Source organism: Bacillus rossius, chromosome 6 (assembly GCF_032445375.1).
Source record: "Bacillus rossius redtenbacheri isolate Brsri chromosome 6, Brsri_v3, whole genome shotgun sequence".
Taxonomy (NCBI): Eukaryota; Metazoa; Arthropoda; class Insecta; order Phasmatodea; family Bacillidae; genus Bacillus; species Bacillus rossius.
Genome location: NC_086334.1, coordinates 47,779,105 through 47,801,695, shown reverse-complemented (window position 1 = coordinate 47,801,695; position 22,591 = coordinate 47,779,105). Strand labels below are relative to the sequence as shown.

Sequence of the window (22,591 nt, the reverse complement as noted above, 5' to 3'; positions counted from 1 at the left end):
CAAATGGATAACATGTACTGAATCCACAAAGACAAGCAAACATTTAGAGACAATAATTGAGATGCATGAATGTAGTTACTTTAGTGAGTAGGAGTTGGGAAACGTAGTTCAGACTACCAGATTAAATTGTGAAAAGTATGTTAATGTTAGCCATTCAAGTCACACAACCAATTATATTGCTCAGCTCAAATGAGGCGGAAGTGAGGTTTCCACCACAGGGTGCAGAGGATAGAACACGTTTGTGCTATTAAGTGTTGTTATGGTACGAGTGCTCACTAGTGCACAAGTTTGTTAGTGGCGCATGTTTTTTTAAGGTTTTGAGATATTTACTGCAAATTTGTTCTCTTAAATTTGAGAGAAAGCATTTTAATTTTTACAATCATACAAATTAGAGCATGGTAAATCACAGATAAATTTTATGAAGTCCTTAGATCATTTGCTTTACATTTCTTTTATAGTGTGAAATTTTGTGGTTTTGTTTTGAGTTTTTCATTTGTTTGTAGCATGTGCCCCTAGGTAGCCACTGAATCTAATACATATGTTGTTTGAACCCCTAGTGGTGTTCCAAGTTCCAGGACATACAGGGTGCGTCAAATGGGTCTGGTCTGCCCCGCACTCCTATCACCCTGCGCCTTATCGTACCGGCATCACAGTGTGGCTCGCTCATTGGCAAAGGAGGCTCCAAGATCAAGGAGATACGGGAAGTGACCGGAGCCTCGATACAGGTGGCGTCGGAGATGCTGCCCAACTCCACGGAGCGAGCGGTCACTATCTCTGGAACTAGCGAAGCTATCACTCAGTGCATTTACCACATCTGCTGCGTCATGCTTGAGGTAGGATTTACTTTGGCACCTGGTTTTTGGGTCATTTGTACAGCATGAGTGGTGTATCCTGATGTTGGCAATTCGTAGATAATTTGAAAACTAAAAATTATATGTTTGGGACTTCAGTGCCGTTTTGCTGGCTACCATTTGTATTTGAAATATTATATATCCCAGGCCACTCGGATACTTTGGCAGAAATACTTAAAAGTTTTGGAATCATTCTGCAGGCAATCACTTTCAAAATAAAAATTTAAGTTACTGTTTGAAAGGCTTATATGTACCTAATTTTGGACCTATTTCCCTTTTAAATGGTTATTCCAAAGTATTTGATAAAAATCATTTTTAATAATCTTAGCTTCAAACTAAAAAATAAGCTCTCGGAGAACCTACATGGTTTCCGTAAACCAAAATTTTCTATCCTGTCCAGCTCCAGTTAAAATGGATTTCCTTTTATTTTCCCATGTAATTGAACACATGCAAAGTTATGAGAAATGTTTGTATGTCCTAATTATAAAATATAAATGGAGTAAAGGGACTTTATATAGTAAGAGAGTAAATTGTATTTCATCAGTTACTTATGCATGCACTTCTTTTTTGTTTAATAATGATTTGAAACTTATCACACAAACTAAATAATAATATGTTGTTGGGTGCAGAGCAGGTGCAAGTATTTTTGTGAGTGGATGCTATCAATATACAAGTGTGATGTGTTGGTGTGCTTTGTGTTGCAGTCCCCTCCTAAAGGTGCCACGATTCCCTACCGCCCCAAACCCCAAGTGGCTGGCCCTGTGATCCTAGCTGGCGGCCAGGCTTATACCATCCAGGGTAACTATGCCGTGCCAGCCCACGCCGACGTAAGTACTATGCCCTTGTTCCCTGGTTTGGCACCAGTTGCCGGACACCCCCCGTTGGGCCTGCCCCCCTCCCCGCTCCTACATACCGGGCTCGCAGACCCGCTGCTGAAGAACGGACATTTGCAGGCCGCCCTGCCACCAGCACATTTGGCTGTCGATGTAAGTCTTTGGGTGCGTTCCCCCCACTCCGCTCCTCCGCCCTTGCCGTCACGTACACACGTTTGTGTTCTGTTCTCGTTGTCCCCCTTCTCGCTTTTCTTTTCCGCCTTTCCACCGAGTGGGAAGTGGCAATTGCCGTGGTATGAGTAGCGAACGAAGAGCTACTCTGCTGCTCACACAGCCTTTAGTTCTGTACTTCGTCAAATAGTCTGCTCTCAGTAATTGCCATAGCCCATTGTTTGTTAACACAAAGTGGTTCGCAACTTCCATTTTTTTGTAACTCCAGCAATTAACTGTCATCCTTGTAGATAGTGCGTGTGCATGTTGTACTTTATGGTTTGGATCCCGTGGCTTTAGTGGTCTATTGCTTGTTAGTTATCTCACTTGTTTTGGCTTAAACACAGGAAGGTGAACACATCATTTGAAGCATTTCACCTCATATCCTTCATTGCTGAATTGATTGTATAGTAAGTACCCTTCATTTGAGGTGCTGTGTGATGATTTGCTGAATATAATTTATTTTGCTATGCAATTGATATACATTTAAGCAAACATAAAAAAAAAATTAACAACTTTTGCATTTTAGCAGCTCAGCTTCCTTTGTTTGTTGGTGAAAAGCACTTTGTCCTTGTCCTTTTACTAATTACTGTGCCTTACATGTAGTTTATGTGAATGTCAGTCTGTCTTTCAAACTGCGTTGGCAAAATCTAATGGAAATATTATTTTCCCCTGTCCCCAATATTCATTGTTTCCTAAATTGTGTACAGTATTAAAGTTTTTAGCTGTACATTCAAGAATTAATAACTCAATTTTGTAAATTGTTCAATAAATTATGTAGAAATTATTATTAACTACTTTCGTCTGTTCAATAGAATGGCATTTTGAAAGACTCGTAAACACTTTTTTGTTTGAAATTTGAAATTTACAGTTATGTGTAGATACTCAAATTATCATTTTTAATTTACATTCAATTAACCATTTGTATTGTTGATGTACTTATCATTCTTTAATTTGGAGGGTAATTCACAGTGATTTCAAATATTTAAAGTGCTTTTTTTTTTCGTTGGGCAAACATTGTAGTCTAACTGACTGGGTTGTGGGCATTGTTTTGTAGCTTTGTTGCTTTCTTTCTTGTATTGCTTCTGTCATTGGGGTTTTCTCACTTGTATTTGGAAGCAAGGTTTCTTCATGCACACATTTTCCCTGAAGGCAGCGCTAACGCTCAGGGTGTGTGAAAAGCTATGACGTAAAAGGCTTCCTTGTTGCAGCAGACAAGAAGAGGAAAGTGTAATGGAAGCATAAAATTGAGCAAGGATCTTACAAAAAACAAAGTTATGCATGGCTTTTAATGACAATGTGTTGCACCACATGTAATGTTCTGGTGGCAATTACACACAAACACTGTTGTAATTGCAGATCGTGAAATTGTGCGTAATGGTTGAAGAGTTGCTAGCTAAATTAATTTTTTTTACCTGCACAGAGGGGAGAGTGGCACAGGTACCCAACGGGGCGTTCCCCAATACTGCTTGAGTATGTGATTTCACTAGTGTTTAGATACTTAAATGAAACCAATAGAACATGTAAGTGTCCACACTTTTGCTGTGACCCGTTTTTTTCCACAGTCGTGTATCTCGTGACATTTTGCTGTTTTGGCATTAGTATTGTTTAAAACAGTGGTTTAATATATCCATGCACATTGTTTCAGGTTTGTAAATATTTCCATAATTAGGTAGTGCTACAATTTTTGTGCATATATATTTTTTTTATATTTATGCTTGTGGTAATCTGATAATTGGAATAAAATAATTAGTTGGTTAAACTTTTTAATGATTCCTGCAGTATGTGCTTGGATGTTAAACAACTTACCTAATAGTATTTCCTTCCTCAAAATATTTTTTGTGGTGTTGAGTATGCTAGTGTTTACTCTTATCCTTTGTCACCTTGTAGTCATTTCCTCAACAAATGTATGCACAATGGCTGACTATACCGAGTATTGATTTTAGGTGTCAATGTTTTCCTCCCAGTTTGTTTTGTTATGTTTTGTTGGGACATCTGTTTATTTTTTTTGCCATATGAGCATAAGGCAATGATTTAGCAACATTGTATTTAGCCTAATGTCTAGGGACAAGATTTTCCTGTGAATTGCAATAACATCGAAGAGAATGTCAATGCACCACAAAAAAAAAACAACAAAAATCCCAGTTAATAGACTTTATATAGCACCAAAATGCAACTAAAATAACAAAATTAACCAGTATTTTAACCAAACCTCTCATATCACAAAAATGTAATCTTTTAAAGTATTTAATTCATGAATGTTATTTATTCAGCATGAAGTTTGTACCAAAATGTATGGATAGTAAAAACTTAACCTAACCTTACTCAGGGCCATCTTAGGCCACACAGGAGCCCTTGGGCACACAGAATTCGAGGCACTATTAGAAAGTAAAAAAAAAATGTGATTGATAACATCAGTACATTTATACTTTTATTTATTGACTTTATGTTTATTATGGTTAGCTTTATACAAATCAAAGTGAAGTGATTACTGTTGTGAGAATTGGACTTAAGTTAATGATAATGGATTCTTCCAGGATTTTGGGGCCCTGGGCTTGTGCCTTATGTGCCCTTATGGAAAAGATGGAACTGATCTTATTTATTCATTTTCATATCATACTAATTTATATTTATTATTCAAACTAATTCTGACCAATACAAGCATTAAACAAATTATTTTATTCTAAAAATGTGTTGGTTTACATCATAACTGCGAAATTGAAACATACACACACCAATATCTCCTGTTTTGAAAATTAAATTGGCCGAAGAACTAGAACCATAAAATCTTGTCTCTTCTATTGCCCCTTATAAAATTGTTTTATACAAATTTTTTCACAACAAAAGTTATTTGATAGTGTTTTTCTACCCCGTTTGTTGTGTGTTTTCATCCATTTAGAATGTTTCAGTTTACACAATGCAAGTATATTTCATACATACCATTATGTTTACCAAATCTTTTGTTAAGCATTTAGTTTCTTGCAACTCTTGGTAAGTTTCAAGTGTCTCTTTTCTCCAATCTTTTGGTATTCACACACACCCAAGCAGTTGTTCGTCCAACCATGATCATTGACCTATCATATTGGTTGCAGTTTAAATGTTTTAGTGTATAAACTACACATTTTCAGAGTTGTTGGTTGCAGTGTGTTAATATTATTTTTATTTGGTTACACTTAGGAGTTGCTTGATATTGTTATTAGAGTAAAGGTGGGTCTGAGATTTCCACCAGCACCTTCTTTAACGTAATAAACAGGAGTTAAATGAAACCATAAATATTCATTACTGTTTTACTGATTGGAGTCTGTGCCAAAAGGTTCAATTAGCTGCAGTTTGTCTTGAAAATGACTGGAATTTTCCCATTTTTATGTTGAGGAAACCTGGAAAATACAGGCAAAATTGATCCTGACATTTTGTAGTGACCACGATTTTTGTAGTTCCTATACAATAAAATAATCATGAAAATACAAGAAAGAACTTCCACCCCTAAAGATAAAATTTTTTAGATCTTTCAGATTTGTGAAACTCAGACATTTACAAATATTACGGGTTTAAATTGAATACGGTACTAATGCATTACTACTTAAGTTAGTAATTTGACATAAGGTGTGAGTAATATATTACATAACTATAAATTCATCAATATTATTGAAATATAAGCTGCAGCTCCTTGTTAACACATTTTACAAAAACATTTCAGCAGTGGTTTCTTAAATCTTAAGAAGTGAGATGCTAATGGCTTGAATGTTTTTAAAATAATATTACAGAAGTGCAAACATAAGTAAATAACTTAAACATCAGGGAGGGGGGGGGATATGATTTACAAATGTGTGCTTGTGTAATAAAAGTACATAGTGCACTAGAGTTATCACATTCAAAATCTTGTTAGAGTAAACATTTTCAAATACTCGTAAATTTCTTTTAAGTGTTTTTGTACTGGTCACAGTCTTACTGTATTCGGTAAATTGTGGTAAGTATTAAAATTTTTAAAAATAAATGTGTAGTTGTTATGTATGATAGAAAACTCTCTCTCAATAATAATTGTTATTTTTTCACATATGTTTCCTTAAGTGTGGACATTTACATTATTGTTGATTTTTAAGAATTGTGTAGTGAATGTGTTGGATAAATTCTAGTTTGGTGAATTGTGGGGGGGCTGATGGGATTATGCATCATATTCCTTTTTACTGCCAGAAGCTATCAAACTTAGTAAGGCTGTTTTGTGTACTTTTTGCTACTGTTAACTTGCACTGACATCTGCACACGTAGTTAAATCATCATAAAAGATTAGATAATAAGTTCAAAGCATTGCAATTAAAATAATTGTATCATCATTGCCACGGTTTGGAGATGACATTACCTATGCTGAGGTATGGGGAAATATTAGTAAGTTGTGCAAATTAATGGGTCATAATCATGAATTTCATCAGCTTGGGGTAACTGACATTTCAGTGATTGTAAACTCTTTTTAAAATTAAAATATCTTTTGTCTTAATGGTAATTTCAGATTTTTGAAAGCAACCTTACAGGAAAAAAAAACTTATTAGCTAGCTGTAATTTCTTCTACAATTTATTAATTTTTTAATAAATGATCTACAGTAGTCACTTTTGGACCACTTTTACATGTCACTAAGTTGAAATTGAAATGTTTTAGTCTGTATCATGTAACTTGTCTCATATTTTAGTTCTCAAAAATGCTACCATTGGTACCCATTTCTCATTTGCCACTTGGTGACAAGTCACAATCATGCCCAGCTAAGACGACAATCGTTCCTTGCACAGAAAACACTTGAATATTCCATCGGAGGTTGCAGGTAGTGGGGTGTAAAGTTCTATTAATTACTGTTGATTCTCTCAAAACTATTAATGGTTATTTTCAGAGCAAGAGTTTAAATGACTTTGGGTAATTTATTCTCCTCACGTTGAAACTACAAGTCCTTCATATGATTCCATAAGGCACCAGAAAATATATAAACACTCAATTTGGCCGATTGCTTCTCAAAGTCCTTGTAACTTTCTGAGTACTAACTCTAAATGCTAATTGTGTTGGTGTAGTTCATAGACAAGAACATCATCTACGTGACAACACCAACAACCTTTCATTCCTATGGCATTTCTTGCAATCTGCATTGGTAATGTGCTCTGGCCCTGAACTTATACCAAATGACAGGCATTCTGATAAATCATCTTCCAAATGGTTTGATGAATGTTCTTTGCCAGAGGCACTTGCCAAAATCCTTTTGTAGTATCCGGTTTGGTGAACCCTTTTGCTTTTCCTGTGGCGATTCATCCATGGTAGAAGCTGAAGACTTTTTTGATGTACGAACTTATTCAATTCTGTACAATCAATGCAATTTTTGACAAAACCATTTGTTTTTGACACCGTTACCATTGGTGCACACTATTCTGTTGAGTTTTTCAATGGATGTTATTACACATTCTTCTAAGCTTTTCTCTAAGGTGCTAGGTAACTCGTCTTAATGAAGCAATCACACAGGGCTTGTGGCTCTCATATAAACTTTTTAATATTATTTCTAAGTTTCACTTATCCTGTAAACATCTTTTTAAATCTATTGATAACTTTACTCACTCCATTTTCCTTAACTTCCTGAAATACTGTGTTGCCATTTGCAGTAATGGTTTTCAAAGTACGTAGAGCCAATCTTCCTAGAAATGGAATTTTTTGACCTTCACCCACATATGTTTTTTGGTCTGTTACCTGCGCCAAACAAGTTTTGTTTTTTTTTCCGTTCTGTTCCTGGATGTTCACTTTTCCAATGACAGTGATATCTGCTTTAGTGTCTACACTTAATTTTAATCCTCACTCTTCCAACACATAACTGGAGAAACCATCACTTTGAACGAACTTCCAAACCATTAACCTCTTCCATATAATACTCAACTAGTTGTCAGTTGTGTCTAAATCTTTTACTTGTGCCATAAACCATTAACTTTGAGTGAACTTTTTTATTTGACCTTATCTGCTGGGCATCGAAACCATACGTTATGCTGCATTTTGTGCACTGCTGGCTACAAAAAAAAAGTTCACTCTGAAAGTTAATGTATGATGGCACAAGTAAAAGATTTAGGCACAACTGACAACTAGTTGAGTATTATATGGAAGAGGTTAATGGTTTGGAAGTTTGTTCAAAGTGATGACTAGGCCTACTCCTTGTTTTCATGAATTTCTGTCTGATTTTGCCCTGCAATTTCTCGTGAGTGCAGATAATAATCCGTTTTACTGTTTCAAATTGCATCATTAGAAATCTCAGCACTGCTTGTTGTTGTTTTTAAAGTTGTCAGATTTTCTTCACTGTTCATTTGTCAATGCACTATTCATCTGTAGTGACTTTGGTAATCTGTTACACACGTCTATGCTAGCTTAAATACGTCATTAATGAATTTGCCATTGGCTTCACCTGTCTTTGTTAAAATTACTTTGGTTGATTGAAAGAATGAGTCATACTGACCTTTTATAGTATCACATGTTTTTTGTTAGCTCTTCTTTCAAAACAAATGATTCCAGCATGTGGTCCCATGCAGCTAAGCAACATTTTGACCTATGCTTCTTCTGATTTTCCTAGTAGGTTAGATGCGATTGAGTATCTTTGAAATCATATCCACTTACTCCGTTTGAATGGTGAGCAAAAGTAAACATTTTCCATTTGCATTGTTTGAAACAATTGTGAAAACTAAGTCAGTGCTTTCCCTGTTTATCACCACACCTTTAACCATACAGTAATTAAATGTTATCCACCCCAAAATATTAGTTTGCTAACATTGCCCTGTTAAAGCTGCAATAATTGTTTAAAACTCCTGACACCATCTTCTATTATAATACACACTGTTCCCACCTTGTTGACAAATTAGCTCTTTTGCAAGCCAGATAACCTGGCCTGTTAATATCCCTGCCTTACTGCAGTAAGAACTATTCAAAATTAAATGTATTTGCTTACAATCATTCTATTTTATATTAACAAAATGTTCATGGAAAATAAACCTTTTCCTTTGGGAGTTTAGGTAAATACAACTGAAATAAATTTATAAACAATGTTTTCCATCAGGATTTAGGAAAGTGTTCTAAATAGGATTTTAATTGAGATTTTTTTTTCTTTTTGATGAAATCTTTTTATAACTAGAAGAATTGAAGAGGGAAAAAAAGAAGTATTATTTTAAGATTTTGGTTTTTAAAACCTAACCTTATGTGTATTAATTATTTTCAGTGTGCAATGCAACCAGCATCGGTTGTTTAGTCTACACAATTCATTATTAAAACCAATATGTTTGAAATTTTCTAGAAAACCAAGACTAATATGTAATGCGTACTTACTTTCTGGAATAAATTACAAAATACATATATAAACCTTTAGATTTATATATGACTTGGTAATATGCTCAGTTGCTAAAGCAGCTCTGATGAAGTAGTGGCAAGAAGTGCTTGCTCCGGTTCCAAAGTCTTCTGGTGAGGTACAACCTGAAAATCCAGTAGCATAGCTTTATTCTCAAAAAAATATTGGACATATTTGCAGTTTGCCCCTCCCTATGACCAACAGAACTGGTCTTCAGACTTGTCGATGTTGGACGCCACAAATGCAGTTGAAGTCGCTAACGTGCTTGTGAACGGAACGGCCGGGTGGCGTGGCTGGGGGTGGAAGCGAGATGTCAGTGCAAGTTGGCAGGGCGGGTGGTGCGGAGCATGGACACAATGCAGGCAATGCTTCCAGAAGATGGGGATGGGCAGTTCTCCATTAGCTGGCTTGGCAGCTCTCGGCCTGGGAGGACTCACGGCGGGGAACTCCGGGGGCCTCAACCCTGCAGGTCAGTACTGTGCAGCGCGTCGTCCAGCCTAGAGGTGTAGTCGCACATCCAGATGTACTGTACAAGAACTATGTTAAAGGGCTTAAAATTGCAGTTCTAGAGAGAGGCAAAAAAAAAAAATTGTTTTAGAAAGACATGCTCTGACAAAAAATAAAAACAAAAAGGTAAACTCGTATGTCATAATTAAGATGCAACCAAAATACGTAGACAGCATATTTTTATACAAGAACTTGAGCTCACGATGATTTCATATTCCCGTTCTGTAGTTTTGATGCTGAATTATCTCCTTTGGTGTTAAACCGAAATAAGATTAGGTAAGTTGGTGAATATCAAATGAGAAGAAATAATTTTAATGTTAATTTCATTATGTTCTTTTTTGGATTATTTGTTGTATTTGTTTGAGTTTAGTGGTTTTACATGTAAACTTATATAATTACAAACACTACTAAACATAATTAATTACTGAAGTCCAACCTCATTAATACAAACCTGAAGGGACCATAATTTTGGCACTTTGTAACAATTAGGTTTTGTAGTAATCAAACTACATATTGTTAAACTAGCTTAATCACAAATTTTACTTAATTTCTAAATTAAATTCAATTAATTTTTTTCCCTCAGCACATGCCCTACAGTCCTAAAGTAGAATGTGTTACATGAAAACTTGCTTATATGTAGTAATTAAAAATAAAATATACCTTTTTTTATGGCCAAATGATTCAAATTTTATATTAGGTACACTTGTGATTAAAAAAAATATTTATGCGCTTCTCATTAATTGACATTTATGACAGCATAATGCTACAAAGCTTCAGAAATAACCTACAAGGGGTTACATAATTCTGTGTGTTCTTTCTTAAGCTGTGTTCCCCCTCTTACACTGAACCATCGGTATTTATTCATCATTCTATTTTGCATGTTCTTAACATTCTATAATACCTGTAATTGTTTCTCAGAACATAATAGCTCAATGTAATTTCAATAGACTGTAACAGCACATGTGCTAATGGGAGTTTTGTATAAACAGGGTTTTAATTAACGAGGTTTCACTGTACTATAGACAGGATGAGTACTGACCCTGGAAAACCTGGAAAAATCGGGGAATAATATAATCAGTGAAAAATCAGGGAATTTTTTTAAATATCAGGGAATTTTTGTTTGGTAGGTTGTAGTTGGCAATACATTTTTTGTTTATTGATCTGCTTGCATTGACATAGCATCAAGTGTATCGGTCCCATTTTTTTATTTTTGTATGGAAAATAACGAACAGTTCCCACGTCCATTTTCTTTTATTTACCATCGGTTTCGGAAGTGGCGTTAAATCACGTGATACAAACTGGTTCAAGCTGGTCTGTTATCCTGCTGACGTACGTACTGCAGCATGTGCTTCCCACGTTCGGATTATACCGACAGGTGCATTTAATTTTAAGTATCTATGGATGCCCTCAACGTAAACGGGGCATTTTTGTTAGCTTTGAAAATACATATCACAGACACTTTTGGTGAAGATTCGCCATCGTTGCTAAAAATTGGTAGCTGTGGGCTTCATACGGTCCATGGTGCTTTCAAAACTGGAATTTCTGCTATACAATTGGACGTTGTTAGTTTTTTCAGGCACAGTTACTATTTGTTTATGCATGTACCTGCAAGGAGGGCAGATTACATTAGAATAACTGGATCAGAGCTTTTTTCCAAGAAATTTTGTGCAATCAGATGGAATACTGCAGTTGCTGAGTGTGCCATGAAAACGTTACCCCACCTAAAGAAATTTGTTAGTGAAGTTTCTATTTCATCTGTGTCTTTCAGTGTAGTGAAAAGTGCTCTTGAAGATAATCTTCTAGAAGTAAAATTGACATTCTTCTACTCTTTGGCATCAGAGCTGGAATTGTTTCTCACAATGTTCCAAAGTGAAGCACTCATGGCACCTTTTCTCTATGATTCACTGGTAGACGTTTTATTAGCTTTGGCAGGAAAGTTTTTGAAACCAGAGGTACTGAAGAGCTTTAGGGAGAAACGCAATGTATCTCGATTGGATGTAGATAACCAGGAAAATCTATTGACTGCTAACAATATCAAGTTGGGTTATGCAGTACGCCATGCCATCAAGAAAGAGAAAGTACCAGTAAAGTCTGTCCTGTTACTGAAAAATGATGTTAGGACTTGTCTAAAGGTTATGGTAAAAAAACTTCAAGACAAAAGTCCCCTGAAGTACAAACTTACCAAGGTAATTTACTGCTTATGTCTGTCTGTGGCTTTAAATTCGGGTGTGAGGAAACAGCGTGTGAATTACAGTTTAGAATGTTGTCTTCAAAACAAGTGGCTATAAGGACAGGAAGCTGATAACATTGAGTGATCATATCAGTTTGTATGTTCCTCGCAAGATTCTGAAGCACTGTTCTCGTCTTTTTCTCGAGAAGACTGGCGCTTTGATCACTTGTGGATGCTCATTCTAAAGGCACATACAGTAGCTGCCAAACAGGCCTTCTAAAGTTTATGAGGATGATGTTGGTACTTTCCCATAGAAATGCATCATTGGAAAGAGGATTTTCAGTGAATTCTAATCTGCTGACTGAAAACTTGCAGGAAGAAATACTGATCACACAAAGACAGATGTACGACTTGTTCAACGTTCTGGAGGTGTAAAGCATGTTGATATCACCAAGTCCATGTTACAGTATGTAAGAAATGCTAGTTGTAGGCGTAAGGAAGCCCTGCAAACAAAACAAAAAGAAAAGGAAGCTACAGACAAGAAGAAGGCAGAAAAAGAAGAGTTGAAGAGGAGATCAAGGCATTGCAGTTGAAGAAGGCTCGAGTGTTGGATTTGGCTCGTTGAGTCACTGCGAAATTGATGGGAGCTTCCTTTTACTTATGTTTTTGCAAAAGTAAGTGTGTGAAATATTTGTAGCAGCATGTTTTATATGCCATCAATTGAGTCACCTTGGACACGTCTGGAAGAATGATTTTTTTTTACTAATTTAAGTGAGTTGAAATACTTTGAAACCCGTCAATGTAATGTTATGCAGTTTTTTCAGTTTTGTGGAATGTCGTAATTGTTACAGAAAACCTGGAAAAGTTCAGTTTTAGACCTGGAAAACCTGGAAAAATCAGGGAATTTAATTTTCTAGATCTGGTAGACATCCTGTATAGATGAAATTTAAAAAAATTAAAACAGTGAATAGCAAGGGAATTTAAGAGTAATAGAAAGCCTGAAACACTCGGGGAATTATTTAAGAGAACAAAGATTTTTTGTCAAATGCGGAATGTGGAAATATCAACACTGACATAATGCAGCACACTTGTCTTTAACTAGTGCTTGCGATAAAATAAATGCAGTTAACAGTGCTAGTGTTTAGTAGATTTTGTGTTAATGCGGGGAAATACCTATTGTGTACTATGGTGAAGCACAGCTGTGCTTCTTGATAGTATTGAGAGGTAAATACTTATTATCATACAGATTGATGCTGATCTGGTAAAAACATCACAGTTTTGGTGATTGATGTATGTTAGAGAAAAGAAAGTTAAGATTTCTCTGGTAAATCTGAAGTGGCAGGGGATTTTATAATTCTAATTATTTAGCCTCCTGGCAATTCTTCATCATACAGTAGATGCCAGATGATCTGGCACCAGCGAGGAATGTCCGGACTTAAGCCAACTAAGCCAACTTAAGCTGAAAACCTATTATTTTCAACTAAGGTCGAAAACATTTTTATATTACGCGCATAGCAGTTGTCAAAAGTGCTTTACGTGGTCCGAGATTAGTCTGAAGCGTTCATCGCAATTCGAGATCGCCCAGAAGTGATCACCGCGCTTCTAGTTTCTTTAATCTTGTCACTTTAGCTCAGTGGTTCAATGTGTGGTATCTTATTTCAAATCTCATTTCTTCAGTAGAACTCAGCAGCAATTGGTTAAAATTTAGTTATAGTCTGTTCAGTGTTGAAATGATCATCCTTGTGTCTCTTCTGACCCGTATGAACAATAATTGCTGCCAAACACCATCGTACAAATGCATTTGCTCAACAACTTAGTGTTCACTGATCACGGGAGATGCCGCTCGATAATCCGGCATTTTCAGTTATCCGGCACCCGTCAGGAAAGGGGTATTATGCCAAGCAGAGAGCATTATCAACATCTGTGGCATCCTTACTTCTTTGAGATTGTCGTAAATTTTCATATTGTTCAGCAGATAGAAAGATAACACTACAAAACCCTTCATGGAATGAGCAGATGACGTCAAGTTGGAGCCATTTCCAAGGTCCGTTTGCTCAAGACACCACCAGTGACTCCTGTCCTCTTGTGAGGCTCCTACACTTTCCATGCTACACATTAAGTCTGTTCTATGGTCATGTCTGACCATACTCCTGAAAAAGCTAACAATTTTTTTTGCATTGTGAAGTACCCCTGATCTGAAAATTTTCTAAATTCATTTGGGGGTTTTCTGAATGGCAGGCAGCATGAAATGTAATTTGTTGTACACACTTGAGGTGAATATTCCAATCATCCTCATGTTCAGCGCTGATGTAATATTTCTTCAGTCTTACCATGTTTGTGTACTGGATCCAAAGGGTCGATGCCTGTTTATTTTTCTACAGTTGGTACAAATTTTTCCTTATTTTTACAGCTAGTAAGATGTTGATTTTGGTTAAGTAAATCTTTAAGATAACTATCATTTAGGAATTCATCAAGATTTATTTAAATTTTGTACTGTGTAATTTTTTTATAGCTGTCTGGATCAGTAAATGAGTTCATACTGCCTTACCAAACACATTCCCTAGAATCAACTTCTTGAATGACACTGGGGCTGGGATGGTGTTAATTAATTCTTTCAATCTACTTCTGCCCCAATGAGATACCCCGCACATTCCAAAATAAGAAAGTCATCAGTAGGTGGAATTCACAAAGCCTCACAACACACTTTGACCACAGTGAGTCACTTGAAGCTGAAGCCACTACTTTCTACATGAATAGTTTACTGGCTGGTTGAATTTGATGATTACTGCATTTTGATTTGACTTGTGCAGGACTCGGGACGTGAACAGTATCGCTGTGTGAATTACAATTGGAGGGGCATTAATGAATTGGAAAAGGGGGGGGGGGGGGAGAGGTTTTAAATAACCAAAAATTCAAAAATATAATAAATTAATCCTTTTTTGATTAAGGTTGGATAATGGTGGGAAATGTGCCCGGGGAAGGGGATGAAATTTTGAAATTTTGAAAATTATAAAAACATATTACCTATTTCTGATTTATTTATTTATTGCCTTATTTTAAGTGGCGAAGTTAAGGTGTACCGCCTTGTCTTACACTTATCCACATACATCTTTACTAACTAGGTACATGCAAAGTAAACCTGATAAATGTTATAGCCTACACATACCAAAAATTGTCACAAACACATTTAAATAAAAATAAAAACTAGGCTGCAGTCCTAGAAATGTGTCTTGTGCCTGTGTAAATGAGTGTGTCGTAAGTTAAATGTATGTGTATCTCCATACTAATTGGTTTGAAACCAACAAAAATATAACTAAACACAGCCTTGTTTGTTTATTTGTTTCTGGGATGTTTGTAGCCCTTGCGGCACTGGCTGGCAGTCAACTGCGATCAAACAATCAGAACAGAAATCAGCCAGGAGCCAACCAGCAGACTCATGAAATGACTGTGCCAAATGAGCTTATTGGTTGCATTATTGGCAAAGGGGGCACTAAAATAGCAGAAATCAGGTAAGCTCTTGTGTGCGTATGTTTTACGTTTATTGTATGTGTTTTTGGGCCTTGGAAGCAAAATTTAGAACATTTGCATTTTGACTTCATCTTTGCCACCTTCATTTGTGTACTCACTCATTCATATTTTATTAAGTATCATATACGATCATTATTTATCTCACATAGAGCAGCTGTTGCTTTGTTGCAGTCAATATCTGGTACATGTAAGCACAGAATTAGGAAACTCTCAACTTATGAAAAATCACATACACAAAAGTTTTTACTGATGTGCCAATGCCAACTTGGGTGCCTTGATACTTGTGCATGTTCATATCTGCTGGTTGTACACAGTTGTCCGCTTATCATCTCTTGCTGTGCACTTGTCATGCACTTTATATTATTTGTAATGAATCTACTAAAACACTCATACCAGTTTAAAAAAAAAAATAACTTTTTTTTTTTAAAGTTTTCTTACAAACAGTAAAATAAAAATAAAAACACTTTTTTCTGGGGTGGTAGACCAAATTTGTCAACAAAATATATGTTCCTCAAAAGATAAACTTAAATGAGGGACTTTCTCTAGAGTCATCATAGTTGAAATGTATCTTCATGACTTCATCTAGTCCAGCAATGGCCAACTCTGCACTTTTTAAGGACCAGATATTATTGAAACTAATCTGACGTCCAGATACATTAGAATGTATGTCCTATGTATGGTGTGTAATGAAGAAATAATAATAAAAAAATTATAATCCCCTAAATATGGTATTTACAAAAATAAAATCCATAATCTAAGAAGAATTACTGTGAAACATTCATATAATACATTAATATAAAAAATTATAGCTTCATAACGGTGTCAGCTGACAACTTATTGTACTAACTCATACATGATAGTTACCTATACCTGCCAATATTTCTTTGTTGTAAGATTGCTTAAGCAGCTTTGCTAAATGATTTTGTAAGCCAGATCTGGCCCATGGGCCTCCAGTTAGGCATCTGATCTAGTCAAAATGGTGGACAGCTTTACAGTGGCGGATCCAGGATTTTGGTTTTGGAGGGGCTTGACCCAGATGAGGCTAGGCTTTATCAAGGCAAACACTAAAACAATAGTGGACCTAGATGCTTTTGGAGGGGGCTTGAGCCCCTTAGCCCCCCCTCTGGATCCGCTACTGCAGCTTTATATTTATTAATAACAAATGTTATATATTTTACACCTCGTTAAATGTCACATATTAAATTTTTTTAATATGGGGTATGGCGTTGCTTAAGTATTGTCATTTTTGAAGCTGGAGAAATTTTTTTCTAGTATTTGGTGGAACAAAAAGGGAAAATAAAATTAGTGTTAACCTTCTTTGGTTTACAGTGGGTACCACGTTTGCTCACTCTGGAATAAAATGTGTTTGAATGAACATTTACAACACTTTATTGGCACAGTTTAAACACAATAAGTCAGATTTTTTTGCGCCAATTAATTACTGTAGATGAAACTTGGATTCACCATTACAGTTCGGAAATAAAAAACAGGCAAAACAGTGGATTGCAAATGGGGGAATCACCACCAAAAAAGGCATAGACTGTTTCTTCGGCCAGGAAAGTGATGGCGAATGTTTTCTGGGATAGTTAAGGAGTTCGTCTTAATTGATTATCTTGAAAAGTGAAAAACCATGATGGGAGCATACTACACATCATTGCTTGACAAGTTGAAAGTAGAAATTGCAGAAACACAACCACATTTGTAGAAAAAAATTTTTGTTTCTCCAAGAAAATGCAAATCTCACACTTCAGCAGTTGCTGTAGTGAAAAATCTACGAATTGCAGTTTGAACTGCTTGACCTCCCTCCATACTCACCAGATCTAGCCCAGGTGACTTTTTTTGTTCCCTAGGCTAAAAGTTGCGCTCGAAGAACAGATTTTTGTCGACTGAGAAGGCTATCATGTTCGTAAACAACTATTTTGCAGAGGATCATGCAAATGATTGTAAAAAAAACAAAAAAAAAAAAAAACAAAAAAAAAAAAACTAAGGATCTAAAATAGCTGAAATTTCAGAGTATATTCAAAAGCATGCACAAATTGTTGATGAGTGCTGCCATCTTCGTGTTGAGGTTGGAAACTTTTCAAAAACCCTCGTACGTGAAAGCACATAAAAATGTAACTTCATAAATAAACAAACGGGTAAAAATAAATTTATGTTGATTATTCACCATAAAGTGAGCAAATAATTAGCAATAACAAAAACACTCAAAACAATATAATTATTATCATAAAACACATTGCAAATGCACAAATACTCTCCAAAGAATAAACAGCTGTTATTTCAATGATATCAAAAATTTTTAACAGATACTGAATATGATCAGACAACAAAACAAATTTTTAGTCAAACTGTTTGATAACAAGTTGGGAGGTCTGTTGTCTGGGTTGTTACAACATCTGACCTTTACTTTACTTCCTGTCTGTCCATGTCCACTAGACAGATGGCTTTTTATTCCTTGTCCGAATGAAAATTTACTTGTCTCTGCCAGGTGGACAGGTGTTAAAATCTAACCCTGCCTGGAAGATACAGATACTACCAACATTAACGATAAAAAATCTGAGTATTTGACTAATTAGAATACTATATTGCTTCAAAAAACAAATAACCTTAAATGAAGGTAGACTTGGAGTGTGTTAATAAATCTAAAATGAATATTCTTTTTTTACACTACTACACATAGCAATGTTAACAATATTTTGCATGCTTAAAATAAATTTTAATCTCATTTATAAGCATTATTTTGCATTTATCTAAATAGCAAATAATTAGGGATAAGATAACATGGTGATTAGTGATAAAACAGAAAGATCACTGAAAAACATGTCAAAATGCCTCATAACACAGAAATGCAAGTTAATAATCATATAGCACCGAAATGCAAGTTATATCATGGAATTAAGTAGCATTTAGCTAAAACTTAATTAAAATCATAAAAAATGGAAACATTTAATGTTTTGAAATTCAAGGAATGTTATTTCAGGACAAATAATTGTATCAATGTGCATGGATTAGAAATATTAATTTAATTTGTTTGATTGCACATTTCTTACTGAATCAATTTTAACCATAAATGCTTGCTAATTGGTTTTTATTCTTCTGAATGCATCTGTTTTAGACCAATTTTTAAAAAGAAATATTTTGCCTTAAAAATGCTGCATATAAATTTTACGCCTATTTTGTTGGAGTAAGTATTAAAAAACAGCTTTAATAAAAATGAAAACAATGACAACAACACTGAAATCTCTGTTTTAAAAATGATCTGGACTAAAAATAAAACCATAAAATTGTGTGTCTACAAATAATACACATCTCATGAAGATATAGCTGATAAATGTTTGGCTTTATAATTTATATATCTTGTTTAATCGAATATATGTTTGTATTTCAGGCAAATCAGTGGTGCAATGATAAGAATCTCTAATTGCGAAGAACGAGAAGGTGGCACCACAGACAGAACCATTACTATTACGGGTAACCCCGATTCTGTCGCCCTGGCACAGTACCTGATAAACATGAGGTGAGCATTCACGACCTGTTGAGGCAGCAAGCCAGTGCCGTGACGCTCTTTGCCTCAAGGCACTTGCTCTCTGTGTTTTTGTGTTGTATGAAATAGTGCTAGAGTTGGGAAAAATTAAAGGAAGTTTGGAAAATTACGTACATTGCACTAGTTGGCAAACAAGTAAGACAGTTAATAGTTTGTCAGTAATTAATTTGTTGTCCATAAAACAACGAAATTTTTCCCAACCCTTAGGGTGATTCAATATTTTCAGGTCTTTTTTCGAAAAAAAAAATTGCGCCAGGAATTTAAAATTCAGCTTTGGTACATCTGATACTCGTAGCGACAAGCAGCAGTTAATATCCACGCATTGCAACGTAACCTAAGTGTTCCCTGCTTCCAGTTCCCACCCTCCTCACCGTCGAGAACACATCTTCTGCAGTTTCCCTCTTCCTGTCCATCCAAGATGTGCAAGCTGCTAGTTGGCTCTTTTGTTTATTATCCGTGTACTGTTGTTATTTAGTGCATGCGAGTGTTTGTGGAGTCATTAACCAACTTTTTTTTTTTAATGAATGGTATGTAAAACATTTTGTCATGGTTTACGTTAATTAGTTTTTATTTAAACTTTTATTATTTTTTCTTTGAATATTTGTGAAATATTTACTTGCAGTAGCTGTGACAAGTTGTAATCTGGTGTCATTCTAGTGTATTTTCACAGTATTGGGCCTTTTTTTAACATGGCTACTTGAATTTTTGAATTGGTAATGTGGACTCATTTAATTTCTTAACAATGATCTTAACAAATTAAACAGCTTTCATACATTTCTACATCAATGAAGTGTTACTGAAATAATTTTCTTTTTGAACTTCTTCAAAGATTTTTTTTTGTGTTCAGTATGTTTCAAACTTTAATTTAGTTTGTATTATTTCTAAAATGATTGTACTCCTTAGAGTGAGGTAGAACAGCATTAAGAAACTGGACCACATTTCAGAGGACGTAGGTTTTAATTCCAATCCGGCCATTAGGCCTGTGTGAATACTAGTTTTTTTATGTGAAGCGAATACCAAATTGAACGTTTAAAATATTCTTGAAGTCTAATCGATTTGCAAATATTGTTCTTGGCGAAGCTGTAGTACACTTATTTTATAAAATACAGGATTTATATAAAAAATAATAATCGTTAAACGTTTGTAATGTTTGAACTGATTGAATAATTAACCAATTGGGCCCAATATATATAACATCATTCAATAAAATTATAAAATAACCATGCATAATATTAATATTGAGCATTCATAAAAGCAAATGGAGTGCCTTCTTTTGATCTTTTTAAGTAACCAACTTTATTCAAGCAAAACATACAACAAAAAAAAAACTAAATATTTTCATGAGAAAATGTTAGGCTTCCAATGTTTGAAAGCTTTGCAGCAAGTGGGATGCTTCACAGCAGACACATAGCTTTGCATGACAACCAAAGATTCAAATAAAATGTAGTAAATTTTGTGACAAAGTGAAATTGTATATATTAAAAAGAGTTTGATTGATTCGCATAGTTGAAGCTTTGCACAGACCTACTGGCCATAACTAATTTATGTTTCTTATGGTTTCACCCAAATTACCTTCCTTTATGTCTTGATTACAATATTTTCACTAAATAAAAGCCATATGAAGCTCTAGACCTTCAGACATCATGAGGCAGCTCTTCTGTAGCCTTCTTCGCTTCATACCTGTTCCTGGATTGATGGGTTTTGCTCTCTTATGCTCAGCAAAGCCCCGGCAATCATCTGGTAGGGAACTTCTCCCTCTGATTGGCAAGAGACTGAATTCCTCTTCAGTTGTGGATCAGGCAGTTGAGTATCTGCTAATTCCCATGTCTTCCTGTTACTGCAATGGCTTTGCTTTCTACGCACACTTGCCCTCCCTAGTGTTATATTTTCTACACTCATATTTTGACTCATATCTCATATCTCTCTCAGACTTCCGCAAGCTGCTTCCGGTTTGTGCTCTTGTTCCTGCTGCCATTCTATGTACTGTACCACTGCGGCTAGTTGGCTAATCGAACCACAGTGTCATATCTGCGCATGTCTGATCTGTACACATGTACCTAGGATCAATAGGTTCAACTTCCCAAGGCAATATAGAATAGATTCATGTTTCAAATAATCCTAGATATTGGACAAAAAAGATTCTGCTTGGTGCATGAGGATCAACCTCTACAAAATCAAATTCATTAGTACTTAACTCTTGAGTACACATTTTCTCAGAGAATTTATAGAATCAAGGAATCGAAGAATGAATTTGACCCATCTCTAGTTTTTATTCTTGTACACAGCTTATTTTGCCACCTAATCAGCACTTTCTGCTTCACCATTAGTCCACAGAGATTTAGTACTTGAAATGTGTTAACCCATATTCCGGTGAAAGCTTTTTAAATTCATGAATGATAAACTGAGTGCCCTCATCAATACAAACTGTTTCTGGGTTTTTATAACAAGCAAATATGTTTTTCTTGTGCAAAATCATAGCTTTTGATGCAAGTCAGTCTGTACTGCTTCAAAGTATCTTAAAAGGTAATCTTCCACTACCAGATAATCCACATTAGTCAATTAAAAATGGCCCATTCCTACTAAAAACCATGGCCTGCCAGGTAATGTGGTAGGTTGCATGGTTTAGCTCGTTGAACTCACTGTTGCAGGCTTTGATGGCAGTTTGTACTAGTCTTTTAACATCTGTCATAATGTATTATTACCAAAATGACTTTTGGGCCCCATGACGACACTTAACTAACGTGACCTTCATGAATTATATTAAGCATGTCTGTCCATAGTTGCCTAGGTGTGGTCTTTTCATTGGAAGCCCTTTTTGTTGTGCTAACTATTCTCTGAACTGCTAGAATGGTCTGTGCTTATTTTCAAAACCAGGTATTTCTTCAGAACTAGACATTCCTTGACCTCCTATTCCACTTTCTTGATGCACTGTAGTTTGAATCAGAAAATGAGGTTTCTTTTAATAATGCTTTGACAAACAACTCTTGTTTTGTTATGGCACAATTGTCTTCAGTTTACTGATTGATGACAACTCTGGAAAGTTCATCTGTCACACAGAACTATTCCTGGCCATATGTTCTATGGCATACTCAAAACAAATGAGGCACATTCTCATCCTTTGAAGTCAAGTTGTCAATATTGTTAAATGTTTTGTAGCCCATAGAGTTACCTGTAGTTTGTGGACTGGCCTAATTTTGAATTTGATGCCCAATACATATTCCCTGAATTCCTTACATGCCAAGATAACTGCAAATGTTTCCTTCTCTATATGCACATAATATGATTCTACTTCACTAAGGCTTCGTGATGCAAATTTAAGGTTTCTATTGGCAGGGTTGGTGTTATCCCAACACGCTTCCCATGAGAAACATGTGCTAACACACTTGTTTTCACTTTTGTTTATATAGTGCCAGTGTGGGCTGATGATATACTTCCTCCTTCAATTGTTGATCCTTTATGCTGAGGCTTTTCCCAGCAGAGCAAGGCTCTAATATCTGTGTTTTTTTCTGCTTAGTGTGGGATGAATTTTATTACGTTTGTAACCATACAAAAAATTTTTCTGAGTTTGTGGGTTGTCGGTTTTGGCATGTTCTTGATCGCTC

At 35.5% G+C, this 22,591-nt stretch overlaps 1 protein-coding gene across 13 annotated transcripts in view; it reads left to right on the top strand.

The window, feature by feature from the left end:
* Positions 1 to 22,591, top strand: part of LOC134533152 (poly(rC)-binding protein 3) — a 162,101-nt gene that overhangs the window by 105,018 nt on the left and 34,492 nt on the right. For 4 of the 13 annotated variants that reach the window (XM_063370479.1, XM_063370480.1, XM_063370471.1 and 1 more), the window contains exons 5-9: positions 558 to 833; positions 1,556 to 1,837; positions 9,619 to 9,709; positions 15,276 to 15,426; positions 18,834 to 18,962. In XM_063370479.1, coding sequence (XP_063226549.1) covers positions 558 to 833; positions 1,556 to 1,837; positions 9,619 to 9,709; positions 15,276 to 15,426; positions 18,834 to 18,962 — 929 coding nt within the window. Of the gene's footprint in view, positions 1 to 557; positions 834 to 1,555; positions 1,838 to 9,615; positions 9,710 to 15,275; positions 15,427 to 18,833; positions 18,963 to 22,591 lie in introns of all 13 variants that reach the window. The other 9 variants (XM_063370478.1, XM_063370469.1, XM_063370468.1 and 6 more) reach the window with 3 other exon arrangements.